Source organism: Triticum dicoccoides, chromosome 3A, assembly GCF_002162155.2.
Source record: "Triticum dicoccoides isolate Atlit2015 ecotype Zavitan chromosome 3A, WEW_v2.0, whole genome shotgun sequence".
Lineage (NCBI taxonomy): Eukaryota > Viridiplantae > Streptophyta > Magnoliopsida > Poales > Poaceae > Triticum > Triticum dicoccoides.
The window spans coordinates 685317481-685334720 of NC_041384.1; the positions used below are offsets into that span (position 1 = coordinate 685317481).

The 17240-nt window shown below is 45.4% G+C and overlaps 3 protein-coding genes across 5 annotated transcripts; 2 read left to right on the forward strand and 1 right to left on the reverse strand.

Annotated features, from left to right (window-relative positions):
- Positions 1–1599: 1599 nt before the first annotated feature.
- LOC119270202 lies at positions 1600–5883 on the forward strand. The gene is made up of 16 exons (XM_037552176.1): positions 1600–1952; positions 2420–2514; positions 2675–2788; positions 2865–2969; positions 3060–3131; positions 3416–3528; positions 3614–3748; positions 3845–3913; positions 4049–4136; positions 4269–4340; positions 4426–4526; positions 4754–4871; positions 4964–5023; positions 5122–5232; positions 5425–5542; positions 5645–5883. The coding sequence occupies exons 1-15, from the start codon at positions 1814–1816 to the stop codon at positions 5521–5523; spliced, it is 1491 nt and encodes a 496-aa protein (XP_037408073.1). The 5' UTR covers positions 1600–1813; the 3' UTR covers positions 5524–5542; positions 5645–5883.
- A 286-nt stretch (positions 5884–6169) lies between these two features.
- Positions 6170–7567, forward strand: LOC119270204 (photosynthetic NDH subunit of subcomplex B 5, chloroplastic-like). The gene is made up of 5 exons (XM_037552180.1): positions 6170–6469; positions 6557–6611; positions 6722–6790; positions 6882–6940; positions 7047–7567. The coding sequence occupies exons 1-5, from the start codon at positions 6218–6220 to the stop codon at positions 7275–7277; spliced, it is 666 nt and encodes a 221-aa protein (XP_037408077.1). The 5' UTR covers positions 6170–6217; the 3' UTR covers positions 7278–7567.
- LOC119270203 (serine/threonine-protein kinase-like protein ACR4) lies at positions 7475–11372 on the reverse strand. 3 transcript variants are annotated; one of them, XM_037552177.1, is made up of 9 exons: positions 11240–11372; positions 10906–11019; positions 9487–9637; positions 9202–9383; positions 8944–9073; positions 8775–8846; positions 8446–8629; positions 8157–8271; positions 7475–8062 (listed from the first exon to the last, which is right to left on the reverse strand). In XM_037552177.1, the coding sequence occupies exons 2-9, from the start codon at positions 10933–10935 to the stop codon at positions 7799–7801; spliced, it is 1128 nt and encodes a 375-aa protein (XP_037408074.1). In that variant the 5' UTR covers positions 10936–11019; positions 11240–11372; the 3' UTR covers positions 7475–7798. The 3 variants fall into 3 exon arrangements, with proteins under 3 accessions (XP_037408074.1, XP_037408075.1, XP_037408076.1); XM_037552178.1 differs by lacking the exon at positions 11240–11372 and having other exon boundaries at positions 9487–9706; positions 10906–11016; XM_037552179.1 differs by lacking the exon at positions 11240–11372 and having other exon boundaries at positions 9487–9679; positions 10906–11012.
- Positions 11373–17240: the final 5868 nt, after the last annotated feature.

Consider the following 17240-nt stretch of genomic DNA (forward strand, 5'->3'; position numbering starts at 1 on the left):
GGACGCCTCCTTCTGTATGGGAGCCGTGAAGGTCGTAGACGCCATTTTTCCTTTCAAGATTTCCTCTGGTGAAAACCTCCCAGCTAGTTTGATGGATTGGTAGTAGCTGTCCAGAAAATCCACCGTAGTAAGAATCGGGGGTGGATCCTTACCATATGTCATGTCATTGCGTAATTGCCAAATCCGCCATATCAACATTATTAACATGCCCCGCACATCTTCAGAACACCTAGTAAGAAAGTGCATCAACCATTACTTCCCATTGTCAAAGAGAAAATCATCACCTGGAAGGGGCCATCTGTTCCGCATATGTTCTCAGAGACTTCTAGCATGCGAACAAGAGGCTAATGCATGGAATGTACCTTCCTCATCCACACCGCACAAAGGGCAAGTTGAGCGAGTAGAAACATGGTTGTATTTCTTGCATTGCTGTGTGGGTAGAGTTCCTGTCACAACCCTCCATGTCGTGATCTTCATTTTTTGAGGTACGTTAGATTTCCACACACAATTCCATAAAGTCCGAGTGCCATCTGGGCTAGTGCTCGAAGCACCATCTGCAAACTTGATATTATGCTTGTACATGGCTAGCTTATATGCACTTTTCATTGTGAAAACTCCACTTTTCTCCGGAAACCAAGAGAGAAAGTCCGTACGCTGACGGGGGGATGCTCTGATTTACAAAATATGTTGAACGCCCATCGACCAAAACAATTGTCTCAGATGGTCAACTCTCCATGCACCATTGACATCTAGAAAGTCGGAAACACGATTTAGATGACAAGTACCTTTAGGAGAGATTGGGCGGAATGAAAAGGGGCGCTATATCCATAAATAAAATGACCTCTACCCTGTTGACCTACCTGTATTAATCCGCCCCGCACACATAATACCTAGTGTCTTGATTTTTAATTTGAACATATACGCTTTTAACTTTTAAGGTTGGCGTGCATGAACCACAAAAAAAACCGAACAACAAAAAAGTTGACCTATCAGTACTAAGGTCACCTAAGGAATTTCTGGCAAACAAGCACAATTTTGAATCAACAATCTCACCAAGAGTTTTTATATTGTCACACATCAGTCGTATTGCGTCATCAGTCGATGACCATGTGACTAGGAGGGAGGAGGAACATTGGAGGAAGGAGACGGGTTAATGAAAAGGGGATACATGAAGAGGAGGAGGAGAGAAGAGTTAGTGAGAAGGGGATGAAGGAAGAGGAGGAGTGAAGGGGCGGACCTCGACGACGATGGTCATGCTCGGTATCTGTCTTACCAGTGAATCGACTCGATGTCACACTACCGATGGAAGTGGATATCATTATCAACACGGTAGCGTAGTGAAAGGCGCGGACAGTAATGAACCGAAAAAGGAAAGAGGAGACCGTGGCAGGGGTCGGGGACACGGTACCGAAACCTAGGGCGAGGCGGGGGTGCGTTTACATTTTAACTCCGTGTTCGAAGACGGCGTCGAAACGGGACAATATAGAAACGTATCCTAGTGTGACTCGTAACTACGTATCCTAGTGTGGAAGACGTATTCCTAAATTTCACGTTTCTCGCGCCGGCTGGAGGAGGAAGAAGACAACATAACAACAGCTTGGTGTGCTTGGATCTGTAACCGTACTGCGTTTCCACTCCTTCACCGCTCGCCATAACTAATCGAGGGAAGGGAGCATCGAGCCGTTCCAATTCGCGTCCTCGTCTTCCCCGCCAGTCCCCTCTCCCTCCTCCCCAAGAAGTGGTCAGCACAGGGACGACGCGGCGGGGCGGCGGCGGTGTTGGCGTCTGTGTTTGCTCGCTAGGCGAGAAGGCAATGACGGCGGCGGGGCCGGGAGCGGGGCCGGGGGCGGAGGCCCAGATGGGGAAGGACAGGGACGTGGTGCGGCTGGAGCGCGAGTCGGTGATCCCCGTCATGAAGCCCAAGCTCATCATGAAGCTCGCCTACCTTATTGGTTTGCCTCTGACCCCTCTCTCTCTTCCTTTACCTGTCCCATTACTCCGGTCCGGCGTTCGCCATGGGCGCTGCGCGTTTCTTGATTCCCTTTCGCCACAGAACGGATTTCACCGTACGGCGTTTGTTTAGTACTTGAACTTATTCCTAACTTTGAAGATTGGATTCTTTGCCTGTTCTGAAGGAAAGCACGCATATTGGTTTGATTGATCCATGTTTTACCTGTAATAAAGTAGAAAGATTGTGCTCAAAGAAATCCTAATAACTGTAGATATGGGGGGTTTGTACATTTCATACCACCTACCTAACACACATACTAGCGGGGTCCTTTCCTAATGTGGCTATCAAGTAGTCCACCATGTTATGTGTTCACCTGTCTTAGTTTCTACATGCTGAAGCAAAGATATCGTCTTTTGGGTTTATGGGACTTCATAACTGAAAGCAAACTCTGTTGCCTGTTTCATGAAGAGCACGAAAACGACAGGGAAGAATTCCTGAAGCTCTGCAAGAGGGTGGAGTACACCATCAGAGCTTGGTATCATCTCCAGTTTGATGATATGATGGTGAGAACCCGACGCCTTTCTGAAGACCTGTTTTTCATACATTTTCATACTTTTGCTGCTTCAGACTGATCTGTACAACCATCTTAAAAAGCTGCTAATTTCTGTCAGTGCTTGAAATTGAATCAGATTTGATGTATTCAGTATCTTAATTTTTGTACAGGAGCTGTATGCTCTCTTCGACCCTGTGCAGGGTGCCAAAAAACTGCAGCAGCAGAACTTCTCGTCCGAGGAAATCGATACACTCGAGCAGAACTTCCTGACCTATTTCTTTCAGGTATAGGACTTGTTTGGGAGAAAGCGTTGCTAATATGTTATGTAGCATTGCAATTTAAGTGCCCAATTCGGTGCAGGTGATGCAAAAAAGCAATTTCAACATATTATCTGACGATGAGGTTGAGCTTGCTCATTCTGGACAATACCTATTGAATCTTCCAATTAAAGTTGACGAAGGAAAGGTTAATGTCCACTCACTCCAGACCGCACCTCCTTATCCAAAATCACTACTAGATTCAGGGCCATTACATTTTTGTTGTTTGCTGGTGCAGTTAGATAACAAACTTTTGTCGAAGTATTTCAAGGAGCACCATCATGACAACCTACCTGAGTTCTGTGATAAGGTGAGAATGCTCTGGCTCTTATATGCAATACTGATGCACCCTCATTTTGAAACATATTCAGCTGGCTGTTCTTATATTCTGGCTGCATCCACTCACTGTTGTTTCATCAAATTTTAGTTTTAAGAGATAATTGAAGGATAGGTTTTCATGTATTATTGATGTGGCACCCTAGACCTTTTCTTCTCTTAGTAGCCGTGGCTCGGTTTTCCTCATATTATTCATATACAACTCATTGTTCCACGTGCAAACCTTATACTTACCCAGCATAATCTTCTATTTTCCAGTACGTCATATTTCGGAGGGGCATAGGACTGGACCGCACTAGCGATTTTTTCTTCATGGAGAAAGTGGACATGGTCATAACTCGTACATGGCGATGGCTGTTACAGAAGACGAGGTATGCTATCCACCACTCATTTATTTTCCTTCGAAGTTTATCTTGCTCATTCCACAAGTTAGTTATTTTCATACTGTAATTTCAGACTGCAAAGGCTCTTCTTGAGAAAGAAAAAGGTCAAGCCAGTGATAGATTCCAAGAAAGATGATGATCTAGTTGGTGAAGGGGACGACAAGGAGCTATACGTTGAACGTATACGACTTGAAACAATGAAATTGAGGTTTGTGCTGTTCTTAACCTGTTACACTATCACAATCCCAATAAGCTGCCATCTTTTGGTCTTCTATGCTCTCATATTTTCCTACTTTCATTGTAGCCTGCGCAATTTAATTGGCAAGGTTACAATTCAGGAGCCTACATTTGAAGAGGTGATTGTCTTGTACAGGTAGAACTCATAATGATTTTGGTTTGAGGTTGTAGGCAACAGTTTCTGGTGCCTTGGTTGTGAAATGGTCACTCGCATGATTCCTACAAACCACCATGTCTGAACTAATTTCTGATGGCACATGTTTGATTTCAGGAAGAAAAGCCCGAAGGGCCAGGATGATAGAGCAATTCAGGTTAAACACTTCAAAAATATTCCGATGGCAGATATGGAGTTGGTTCTGGTTAGTGCTGGACGCTCTACGTTTTCTAAAAGAAAGAGATGTGGTTATGTCCAAAAGTTTTTTCTTTGAGAACACATCTATACTCATTTATTCATCTGGGCTTATGCTGAAGATAAATCATGGTATTTGCAGCCTGAGAAGAAAAACCCGAGCCTCACGCCAATGGACTGGGTTCAGTTCATTGTTTCTGTTGTTATTGGGCTTGTAAGTCGAGTGAAATTGGTTTGACTTGATCCATTGATTTTGTTGTGTTTCATCAGTTGATGATTGCCTCTATCACATTACCCAGGTTACACTCGTCGGTTCACTCGAAATGCCTAAAGCTGATTTCTGGGTTGTGATTGCCATCCTTTCTGCTCTGGCTGGATATTGTGCTAAGATCTATTTCTCGTGAGTCCCACTCGATGTATTATTTGACAGGGTATTCATGCCGTCAGTAATTTGGATTATTTGTGTATGACCTAACCAGGAGGCCTTTTTTTGTTCTTTTGACCTGCTAGGATTACTCTAGAACACATTCACAAAATGTGATTTTGCTTCCTTAATTCTTTTAGCCCTTCTTAATTAGGACACTCATGTATTACTTTTCGGGTTGATGGAATTTACCTTTGCTGCAGGTTTCAACAGAACATGGCAACCTATCAAAACCTAATCACTCAGTCAATGTATGACAAACAACTAGATAGTGGGAAAGGCACACTTCTGCACCTCTGTGATGATGTGATTCAGCAGGAAGTAGGTCCTAAGAATCAGCAAAATAGAGGCTTGTGTTTATAGAAAATTTCAACTCACAATTTATTTACATATTTGCGATTTCTGATGTTCAGATCAAGGAGGTCATAATCGCATACTATATATTGATGGAAAACGGAAAAGCTACTGTTGAGGTATGTCAGATCTTTTGCTACTTCAAACCACTATTTTTCTTGTTAAGTTATATTATGCTTTGTTAAGTTAGAATGTTGTTTGTTTCCCAACATGTTAGGATCTTGATTTGCAATGCGAGGAGCTAATCCAGGAAGAGTTTGGTTTGCAATGTAATTTTGAGGTGATGGATGCTCTTCAAAAGTTAGAGAGATTTGGTATTGTTACAAGAGTGAGTTCTTACAGCCTTTTCTTGTACTGTTTCATACCTGCATTGCCAGTCATATGAAAGGTTCTTACAATCATAATTTGCAGATTTTGCAATAAAACAATGACAGAATCCAAAAGTTTTTTATGACATTACCCATCGTATTGTTATCCCTTTTATCTCTTTTCATATTAATAAACTCGATGGTGTGTTCAGGATTCTATAGGAAGAATTGTTTGCGTTCCTCTAAAGCGATCCAATGAGATCATTGGTGCTACTACTGAGGAGCTGGTTATGAAAGCAAGACAAAGCTAGTAAACTCGATTTGAACCAGGTAAACTTCTTGTAAACTCTTGGCCAGCTGTTGGCATTGTAATGTTTCTGGATTACTCCAAGAAGTGCTGACATGCTGATACTTAGTTTGTTCCATTTTAAGGGGGCAAGTACATCCTGGCTGGAAGCGGAATAGTTCTGCTACGGAAGTTGAGGAGAGACGCGACTGTGATTTGGTCGTAGATTCTTCTGTATTATGTAGTATTTGAAGTGCGGTGTCGTAGATGTGTGGTGTAAGAATTAAATATCCCCTACTCGAACAAATATGGAGATGTTCAAGGAAGTGTTGTGTTTGCACATTGATTAAGTTATTAAAGAAAAGAAATTCCCTGGATTGGTTTTGCTGGATCTGTTCTGCTCCACATGTTGCTGGGGTATTTTCCTTCCCCTTATGCGTAAAACATAAAGCCCTGTGAGCATACAGTAACTTAACAGGGTGGTTTACTAATCACAATATAATCACTTGTCCAGCCATGTAACAGTTTCTGTGAGTTGATTACTGGTGAGTTTACAGATATCAAGGAAAAGGAGAAAGAAAAGCAGCAAAATTTTCTGGACGGTACATGTCCAAACCATATCCACTTGCCCTTGTCTGTTTGCAGGGAGGTACATGTGCAGGAGAAGCAAGCGAAGAGGGTGTGGAGAAGAGGGGGGCACAGCGTTTGGGGGTGAGATAATGAGCAGCAGCAGCAGCTTGGCGTCCACCATTTCTGCAGCAGCCACTGCTGCTCGTCCTCGCCATGGCGCGGCGAAGCAGCAGCTGAGCACAAGGGTGAAGCCACACCTGAAGCATGCTGCAGGCTGCTGGGAGAGCAGCGGCAGCGGCAGGGCGGTGGTGGCGAGGGCTGGGCCCGGGCCGCTGACGGAGATCGAGCCGGACCTGCAGGAGGACCCCATCGACAAGTGGCGCACCAACGGCGTCCTCCCGGTCTGGAGCGATCCCCTTGGTTTTCTTGTTCTTGCTGCTGTGTTGTCTGGGGAATTGGGATGACACTGGAGTGAAATTGTTTTGCAGGAAGACTTTGTGTATGGAGTGTATGATGGCCACCATACCTATGATGAAGGCCAAGGTATTATCTGGTATATTTTCTTGTATACAGCATAAACTATATGCATTCGCTGGCTGAAAGTTTGTGCTGATTCTGATATGATGTGGTGGAAACCAATCATCCAACTGAAGAAAAGATGGGCTTCTGGGAGGATGTTTCTGAGTGGTACCAAGAAGCTGAGCCTCCACAGGGATTCCAAGGTACACTCACTCATGGTGCCTTTTGCTATCTGGAAACAGTATTACATGTCCTTGAATCTTTCTCATTAGCATCAACGGCAATCTCTTGCAGCACTCATCTCCTGGGCATTCCCTCCTGCAGTCATCCTCGGAATGGCTTTCGATGTGCCGGTATGGATTGAGTAGTTCCATTAACCTCTAATCCTCCTATTTACATGCATCATCTGTCTTGGGCTCACTGAACGAAGGAAGACTCGTGGTCTATTTGTGCCACCAGGGAGAGTACCTTTACATTGGGGCAGCTATCTTCATCGTCGTGTTCTGCGTCATCGAGATGGACAAGCCGGACAAACCGCACAACTTTGAGCCGGAGATCTACATGATGGAGAGGTCCAAGCGCGACAAGCTCATCGCAGACTACAACTCCATGGACATCTGGGACTTCAACGAGAAGTACGGCGAGCTCTGGGACTTCACTGTCAACAGAGATGACCTTATCCAACCATAGGTGCCATTCAGAAATGGTGGTCGCATTGGCTAGATTCAGAAATGGAGGTCAGTTCAGATGACATGTATGATAGTGATATAAGCACTCTCTAAGGAAATCAGGGATGGCATAGCTCCAAGAAAAGGATCTTCAAATAAAGCATCCTTGTAAAAAATGCAGAGCAAATTGTCAGAAAACACCATACTACAAATGGCAAATGTCTAAAATTGTAGAGATATATAAAGTTGCCAGTTTGGCGCTACCCTCTCGATGTTACAAAAGTCTAGCAAAAAAGAATTGTCATTCTTTTTTGTGCAAGTTGAAACCCTATGTCGAATACAACGAAGAAAATACACCAGGGGTGAAAAGGGAAGCCTAACAGCTCCTCCTTTTTTGTACACTTGAGTTGCACAGCTGATGATGAGCTGGCTCACTATGAGAAGAAACTAATGGGGCAAAATTGGAGCTAGAATAGCTAATCTATAACCCTGAAAGAGGAAAACTAGCTTAGCCTTTGAAATGCTATAACTTTCCATTCTTCTTCATCTTGGTGATGTGAAGAGCTGGCTGCCTAGGGTCACAGTTGTGTCGCCCACTGGCATGGCTGTCGTCCTCCTGATCTCCTGCTCGCGTATCCGGTGTATCTCGGCTTCCACCAGGCTCATCGACGGACGATCCTCGCTTGCCGGGTTCACGCACCGCGATGCCAAGCGCAACAATTCCTTCATGCCTCGTGGGGTAAAGCCACTGGTCATTCTCCTATCTGCTATTGCAGAGATTTCACTTGATTCTTGAAAGTTCCGAACCTGCATATCAGAGATGGATAGTATGGTGATAGATATTATGAGAATAATATGGCAAAGAGGAATTGAACAATCATCAGGAATCAGTAGAATTTACCCATTCAATAATGCCTTGATCAGACGCAGCCGTCCTTCCACTGATCAACTCCACAAGGAACACACCAAAACTGTATACATCACTTTGTATGGAAAAAATCATGGACTCCTTCCCCCTGGTCATGCAACAAATCTCCATTAAAAACAGACACGGGATGCCGATAAATTTGCTACTATCACAGGCAGCACACTGAAAGCATACAGTTTGTACTATTCACTAATGGAAGTCAAGGGATGTAATTATGAACTTTTAAGTTTTAACCACCCCAAAGAAGAAGCTCAGTCATTACCGAGGATCAACGAACGGATCATTGAATATCATCGAAGGCGGGCCAGCATTGCCTAGTCGATCAAGTAGGCCTCGGATGCCAGTATCAGCAACTTTTGGTAAGAAATCCGCATCCACCAGGACATTAGCAGTTTTGAAGTTCATGTGGACAGCAGGAGGGGTCATGGAATGCAGGTGACTCAGGCCTGAGTAACAGTAATAGGAAAGGTCATTATAATAAGATTCATTGCATAACTATTGTGACTGAAAATGAGGCAATTCATAATGTAGTCATGAAAACATGCCTCTGCCAATAATGGAAATGCGGAGTTGGTGCCGATGTATACTTACCCTTAGCGGTTCCATGAGCAATAGCAAGTCTCTGCTTGAATTCTAGCCTTGCAGTTGGAGAATGGCCATTTCCTGTAGAAGGATGGCAAGAAAGAAAGAAAAGCTATCACTTGTGATGCTCTTCTTGCACATCAGAACAATAATAGGAAACACACAATGGAAAAATCACCATGCAAATGCGTAGAAATGCTGCCATTGGGGACATACTGATAAACAAGCATCTGCATGCCATTGTCCTGGCAATACCCCAAGAGATTTACGAGGTTGGGATGACGACGGATAGACGATAAGTAATTAACCTGGGGAGCAAAAGGCACCAACAATCATGAGTTCATGTATTGGTTTTGATCTCAGGAAGCAAGGTTTTGATTTCTTAAAACATGCCACTACTCTAGAGAATCGGCGGATACGTAGAAAAAATTGGCACCTCATGAAGAAATTCCTGGCTCGGAGGAGAATGCCGCCTTTTAACCGCTATAATTGTGCCATCCTGGAGCAAACCGTTGTATACCTCTCCGAACATTCCATGTCCGACGAGATTCGAGCTGCTGAAGTTATTTGTAGCAGACCTTAGTTCCTCCAGTGTCATACATCTTGCTCCTTGCATGTCTAGAGTACATAATAAAAGCAGTCTGTTAAGCTAAATGCTAATCTGACACCAGCTGAAAAACAGTGAAATTAAAAGCCCCTCAAAAACTAATTTGAGCGGTACCTGGAAGAGCTTGACCCGACGAATTACTCTCTGAAGAATCTGAATTCCTTCTGCGGTGCCGTAGGCATAGCACTACAATGAGTGTGATGGCACCAACTAATGCCAAACCTCCTGCAGCCCCTCCTAGAGCTACTGCAAGAATGTCTGACATCTAGTATGAAATTTCCTCCTTCAGAACAGGCTAGTAATATTTCTGTAGCAGTGGCGATGCAGATGTAACCTAAATAGTAGTACATTTAATTTATCTGAACTTAACTTTGAACAAGCAATAAGAATAAACGAAAGATTGCTGAATCGACAGCGCAACAATACAAAGTGAACTAAATAATTGCAGAGTACAAAATGGAACATATGTGCCATATATGGATGGACCGGTTAAACAAGAGATGAATATGAGCAGTTATAAAATAGGTAAGCGCATTCCGACAATGACGTAAGCAGCACGGACCAAGCAATTATTAGCGCATAAATCAGCGAAAGGAAAACTAAAATATCAGATGGAACAATGCAATCATGTTGACATTCAGAACTGAACATTAAGTGGCCTGGCAGTTCGTCCCTTTTTGCCGTTTATCGCATTCCTTTTATTTCCTAGATAACGTGCACGGCCGTTGCAATATTCAGAAATTTCGCACCATCAGAGAAATTTCACGCTGTAACACGTACTAAATTCTCGTGTAATTTAAAGAGCCTCATGAATTCTCATAAAATTACGTGGCGTTGCGTTTTGCGCCTTTTGCCTTTTATTTCCCAGACAGTTGCAATATTCAAATATTTCGCGCCATGACTAGCACTAATAAAATTCCCATGGTATGCAAAGAGCCTCCCAAATACAATAAACTGCGCTGCATATTCTTCTATTTGGTTGACAATGCATGATCATATACAGACACAAAAAAACTGTCCACTACAGCACTATATATAACAGGAACGCTTCGTCGCCCATATAAAGGGGTATGCGAAAGCTTCCTCTGTAGTAGTGCTTCCAAACCACCAATGCCTTTAACAATCCCCAGTTGTACTACATGTTAAATCGAAATCTAATAAGAGAAGAATGCAGAATTCTTCAACTTGTGTGATCTAACAATATGGCATTGGCCTTATGGGCGCTGAAGGAAATCATGCAGTAAGACAAGAATTGCTCCTAGTAGTATGAAAAAGAAAACAGACGCACAACTGTTGCTCCATCTATACGTGCTACAGTACATGACAAGAATAACAGGCACGCAGTATGATCTATAACGAATAACCTATATCAACAAATTCCACAGCAATCATGCAGACAATATCTTATCCCCAGAGCACACATCAAATCCATCTGATCCTGGTCCAAGAAAGGACCAGGAGCATGCAAAGACCATCATATCAATCAGCCAGAGTAGAGAGAATGTCCAAGCAACCAATAGCAAACATGCATACCTGCAGATTGACAAGGTCTCCTGGCGTCATCTCCCTGCAGGCACAAGAGCAGGATCAAACGCTGAAGCCATGCCTTGATACTTTTATCCCCTTCTTCTCCCTCCCTGCCCCTGTCTGTCATCATCAACAAGGAAAAGTTCCTATTAGGTTCAGGGCAAGAAATCAACAGAGGAGGAAACCAAAATCAAGCATGAAAAATGTGCAAGGAACATCCAGATTACGATCATGGAAGATGAGAAGAAACAGGGGACATGGAGAAGCAGCAAGAATCCATGAGAAGTGAGAAAAACAGGGGACATGGAGAGGCAGCAAGAAAGCAGGGGAGGCAAGAAACCTGTGCCTTCTTCCTCCTCCTCCTCCCTGCTCAGGTGCCGATGATTGGAAAGGGGGAGGGGTTTGGGGGAGGACAGGAGAGGGGAGAGGGGACAGGAGAGCCAGCACAGCCAGCCAACACCAGCGGGAGGGAACCAGCAGGCCAAGTATATATAATGGTCGAGCTTAGGAGGCGCCGCACCAAAATGTGCCTAGGAAAAACGTGAGGCGCCCGCCGCTTGTATTCGCATTGCAGGCAGTGAGAAAATTACTTACTGCCTAAAACGGAGGCGGGGCTGAGCAGGTCGGCGATGGTCCACGCTGACGTCGCATACGCTGCTCTTAATCCCTCCTTAATTAGCAAGATCGCCTCTGCCGAGAGAGAAAAGAATGAGAGGGATGGAGGCATCTCCCAGCCCGGCCCAATGATTGCCCCCAAAGGCGAGGCGACAGTTCGTGGGGATCGCGACACCGCGCCGACGGACGGGCGGCGACGCGGCCACCCATTCTCCCGATTCGTTGTCTACTTCTTTTTCGCGGCATATTTTACTATTCGGCAATTCGTTGCATCGTATCGTCGGATTATCATATGCTCGGGTAAATGGATGAATCTTTCTGTCGATCGCGCGAGCTCAACAAGAAATGGCGTGGTAGTAGAATAGAAGGCGTCAATGATTGCCGAGCATGGAGGAAGCGGCCGGGCGGGCCGAGCAGAGCTGGAAGACAGGCGGACAGCAGCTGCATGCACACCTCCTCACAGGCACCAGAGCAGAAAAGCTGCACACGCCCTTCTTCTTTCCTGGCCTGACGGACGCACGGAGGCCTTGTCACTTGTCACCTAGTGCGAGCAGTAGCTAGCCCAGCCCCAGACCAGAAAGCACACGCTTCGGAACTCGGAATGAATGAATGAGCGAATATTGCTAAATCTTTTCTAAATTAACTCGTTGATCCACCCAGATATACTACGTGCGTGCATGCATGAACTACAGTGGTAGTGGTACAGCCTGCCTAGCTCGCTCGATCCAAGCGATACGGATCGCCGCTGTGACACTTGCATCCATCCATCCATCCATGGCGTCTTGCTGCAGGCTCGTCCCTCCCTCCCTCCCTACGGAGTGGACTGGAGTGGAGTGGGCCGCCGCTGTGACCAGTGAGCTGTACGCGGCCATCGCCGTCACCATGCGTTTCCTTCGTCCTCACATCCATACCAACTTTTTTACCCCCTACTTACTGCCATCTCATGGATTTTTCTTCTACTTTAAAAAAAAATTGTTGAGAGGACGAAGAAAATAAATTATGCATGAACTTTAAGAAACATTTGATAATCAAGCCTAACATGTAGGGGCACTGTTAAGAGTTTGCCTGGTGTAGGGGGCCCCTTTGGCCCCCGTGAAGCTCCGCCACTGACGTATTGCCGCTATCATAGGCAAATTTAACCTGTGAACAAAATCAAATCACAGAATAAACTGCTCATTGAAACTATTTCACGCGGCTGACCTTTTTGTGTGACGCCCGACACGAAGGCGTCACACTACATTGTGCAACGCCTCACAGATAGGCGCTACACGCCTGGCCAACGTTGCACCCCAAACTGCCTAAAAAATGCTAAGTCATTGTGCAGAGCCTACGAGCTAGGCGCTGCACTGTATAGTGTGGCGCCTAACTCTCAGGCCCTGCACTAGTGGTTGCACTACAAAATGAAGCAACCACTAGTGCAACGCCTAGAAGCTAGGCGCTACACTGTATAGTGTGGCGCCTAGCTCTCAGGCGCTGCACACTGACTTAGTAATTTTTGGATCACATGGGTGCGACGCTGCCCAGGCGTGTAGCGCCTATCTGCGAGGCGTTGCACAGTGTAGTGTGACGCCTTCATGTCGGGCGCCACACAAAAAAGTCAGTCGCGTGAAGTAGTTTCACGGGCAGTTCATTCTGTGATTTGATTTCGTCTATAGGTCAAATTTGTCAATTTTGCCGCTACCACACTGCTCACAAGCATGCATGCATCCACAGGATTATTTCGCAGTCCCCAAATGCCAATTTGTTCCTGCTGAATTATTTTTTGTTCGGGTTTCTGCTAATTATATTCCTCCAAAGAAATTATGCTAATAATAATAAGACTGGGACAACACACTATGCTTGTGGGAACCGTGGAAACACCGCAACGCCATTGTGTTTGACAGAGAGACACCATCACTCCAAACGGCACTCCAGAACATTGATCGTGAAGGACGCACTTGGAGATCGGCAGGGAAGTTTAAGGGTGACATAGAATTTTTCTTTGGTGGTATCCATAGGCGGGCTAGTGGTGAATAATCCCGAACGAGCTCTGTGTGTGGTGGTGGAGGCCTGTGTGAGCCTTGTAATTACGGTTCTAAACTTTGTGAAGGGTCTCTTTGCCCCTTTCTTCTTTAATATATGATATGCACACTCGTGCATATTCTAGAAAAAAATACAATTTAAAAAGAAGAGAGACTTTTGTGAGTCGCTTTAAGTTGGGGTCTTGACAAATGGATGGATGGAGCTGGGCTCTCTCTCTCTCTCTCATGGAATGGAATGCCTGCCCATCCTTGTGAGCTGTACATGATGGACAGCTGAAAAGCCTGAAGCGAATGGAAGATGCCAAAGGCAGAGGGGAAGGGGACCCAGATTTCTCCGGACAGATGGAGGGAAGGGCGATTGGATTGCATGCATGACAGCCTTGCGCTGTCCCATCCTTGTTCCTCCCTTCCATGCATATAACACGCACTTGATTTTGCTTCTTAGCCTTAATTTAGAATGTTCTTAAAAGTGCAATATGTCATATACTGTTTTGTCCACGCCTTACAAAAACACCGCTGATAAAAAAAATTAAAATTACAAACATGCACAAGAGGATTTCGGTGCCGTCTCCAACATGTATATAACAACAAGATGTTGCATATCTAAAAGATTTTGTGTTGAGACACTTGACTATTTCTTCGTGCTTTCGACGCGGTCGAACTCCCTTCGTCTGGAAACTAGTAGAAGTTGCAACAGATCTTCAAGATTTATCATTTACCGACAATTTATGCGGTATATACGTGAGTTACAAGAGGCGTATTAATATCACTGGATACACTTGTATTAAGCGATTTTGTGTTGAGTCGCCTGACTGTTCCTTCGTGCTTCCGAGGTTCGGTGGATCGGTCGGACTCCCTTCATTTGGAAGATAGTGTAAATCATCAAAGATTTTCAAGACTTGTCTTTCACCAAGAATTTATTCGACAATACGTCAGTCATAATATATGTATTAATATCGCTGAACACGTTATAGTTCGAAAACAATATACCAACAACATCTTGCATATCCAAAAGATTTTGTGTTGATACACTTGACTATTTCTTTGTGCTTTCGATTTAGCTCGATCAGGCTCCCTTCGTCTGGAAGCTAGTAAGAGTCGTAAGAGATTTTCAAGATTTATCGTTTACGGAGAACTTATTTGGGATATACGTGAGTTACAAGATACGTATTAACATCGATGGATACGTTGCTCTTAAACACAATATTTGGTGGCATTAGTTTTGTATATCACAAAATCTATATATAGTACATTAATGGCTCAAAATCAAATCTTTGAAAGCGCGTACGTGTTACATTTCTAGATCGATTACCGAGTTATACGGTATTAATTCCGTACCAAATAATATATTTAGTCACAATGAATGGCAAAAATTAAATTCTCTACATTTACATTCCGGATGCGACAGAAAAATAATACATATATGGTCTACTACTAATGAGTGGCCAAAATAAAATCTTCACAATTACATTTCCGGACAGAAAAACAAAAGGCGTAGACGTAGTGGTGGGGAAGGTTCGTGAATCGTATACGCCCACCGTCGACCGACCACGTCTCAGGATAGTCACCCGGCCGGCCTTGTCCGGAAAATGGACAGTCTTGCTCGAATGGGTGGGGGGTGCGGTCGGTCGGCTGTTGGCGCTCCCGTGCACGACATTTCCCTCACGTACGTACTGTACTTCTTTGGACGGTTCATGCATGCATGACCCTGCTAGCTACTCCGTAGCTCCGGGCCGGTCGGTCAGAAGTTTATCTGCACTGCATCAGCAGCTTGTTCTTACCGTACCTACCTACCTAAGCGTACGTCGTCATGCATGCGTTCAGTGTTGGGTGCAACACAGCTAGCTAGCTAAACTTTTCTTTCGAGAGTGATAGATAGAGTTGGGTTTATCTTCGCGGACGGATGGATGCCAGATGTATATGCGTGTCTGTATGCGTTGGGTACGTGGCCCGTGTGTCCGGGTTAAGACTAGTACGTAGGCAGGCACGTAGCGTAGGCCAACTCCAACGCAGACCCCAAACGGACGCGGACATTTGTCCATTTGGGGTGCGAAATAGGCGGCGACAGGAGGGCGGATGGTCGGGCGACGCATCTGCGCCCAACACGCAGGAGACGCCCCAACCCCAAACACACGCGAACTCCATCCGGCAGCTCCGACAGATAGACGTCGTGCCTCGTCCACGGCCACCGCAGCGTCGCCCCGGCGGCTCCGGTGAGGCGAGGTGCGGGGAGGAGGAGAACGGCGGCGGGTGACTGGCGCGGCCTTGACGAGGAGCGTGGGAGGGACGGGTTCCTCCGCCTCCCTGCAGTGGCGGAGGTAGAGGGTGGCCAGGGTGGGCCATGGCCCACCCTGAGGTTTGAAAACAGTATTTATATCATAGGAGAAAAGCTAATAAAATAAAATAATAAAATAAATGTATATTTACGGTACACTCTGGCCCACCCTGGCCCAGTGGGCTAGGTCCGCCACTGCCTCCCTGCAGCGTCGCCCCGGTGGCGGGCACGTGCCAGCATCAACTAGCTGACACGAGCGGATGGGAGAGGGCGAGGAGAGCGTCCGCTTTTGTCCGTGCAGATGCATTGTGGCCCAAGTTTGATCTGGGTCTAAGGTTGGGCCGGATCGAAACGAACATTTAATGACAATTTTGTCTGTTTGGGTACTCCTTTTGAGCCAGGTTTTGCCCCAAACGGACGAAACCGGACCGGATGGGCTCTAACGTTGGAGTTGGCCTTACACCTCACATATATCTTCTACTACTCGCAGGATGTGCTCTTGCCATGTGTAGTGACCATGCATACATGGCGCCAGCGATAATTTTATCTCCATTGCAGAGCCAAGTGGTCTTTATTGATCTCGGAGCAGAAGAAATCCAGATCATGATCCTACCGGGCCAATGCTATGGAGAAGAAACCATCGAAAGATCAAGGGAAAAAAAAATCCTAACCTCCAAAAGAAAGAATTCACGAGCCTCACGCCGGCACCGAAGCCTACACCGGTGCGACACAGAAGAGGCCGCATGACCAAACTGCGAAAGATCAAGAATCTACGCCAACGTGCCATCGACACTGCTACAAATGATCCCGTTCGAGATGAGGCGGCTCGAGGAAACTTTATTCGTCGGCTGACCCGTCATCACCATGCGCCCTAAAAAAATAGAGGTATCTTTGCCACCTTATTTTTGTGTAAACTTTTATTTTAGGAACGCAAAATTTTCGGGATGGTGTTTCACATGGCTACACAGTAGCATGACTCGTTGCCATCATTTGATCGGTGCGTAGGGACCATGCGATCCGAAGTGTGCCAAGTGGCATGGACAGAGTGATCAGAAGAAGAGTGTGATTGCTGATTTACGATGCGCAGTGATGACGAGTCCATTCCTAGGAATGTCAGCTACTTTTTAATTTCCCTCCTCTTTATTGCATCGCTCTCGCCCCAATCCCCATTGTCTCTCCATTACTATACGACCATCAATGTTGTCTCCGGCAGGGGTTCAAGCCTAGTGCATCCACCCATTCATCGAGACCGATGTAAAAAAACAAGACATAGGTACACATTTTGGGACATGGGGCGTACTTGTGTTTTGGAGCAGAGATTGCTCCTCAAGGGATGAGGATGCTAGGATTGTGGGGCTTAGGGTAATTCGAGGAAGTCTATGGTTTGCACGGTGTTGGGTTTCTGGTGGATTTTTTGTGCACAAGCACGC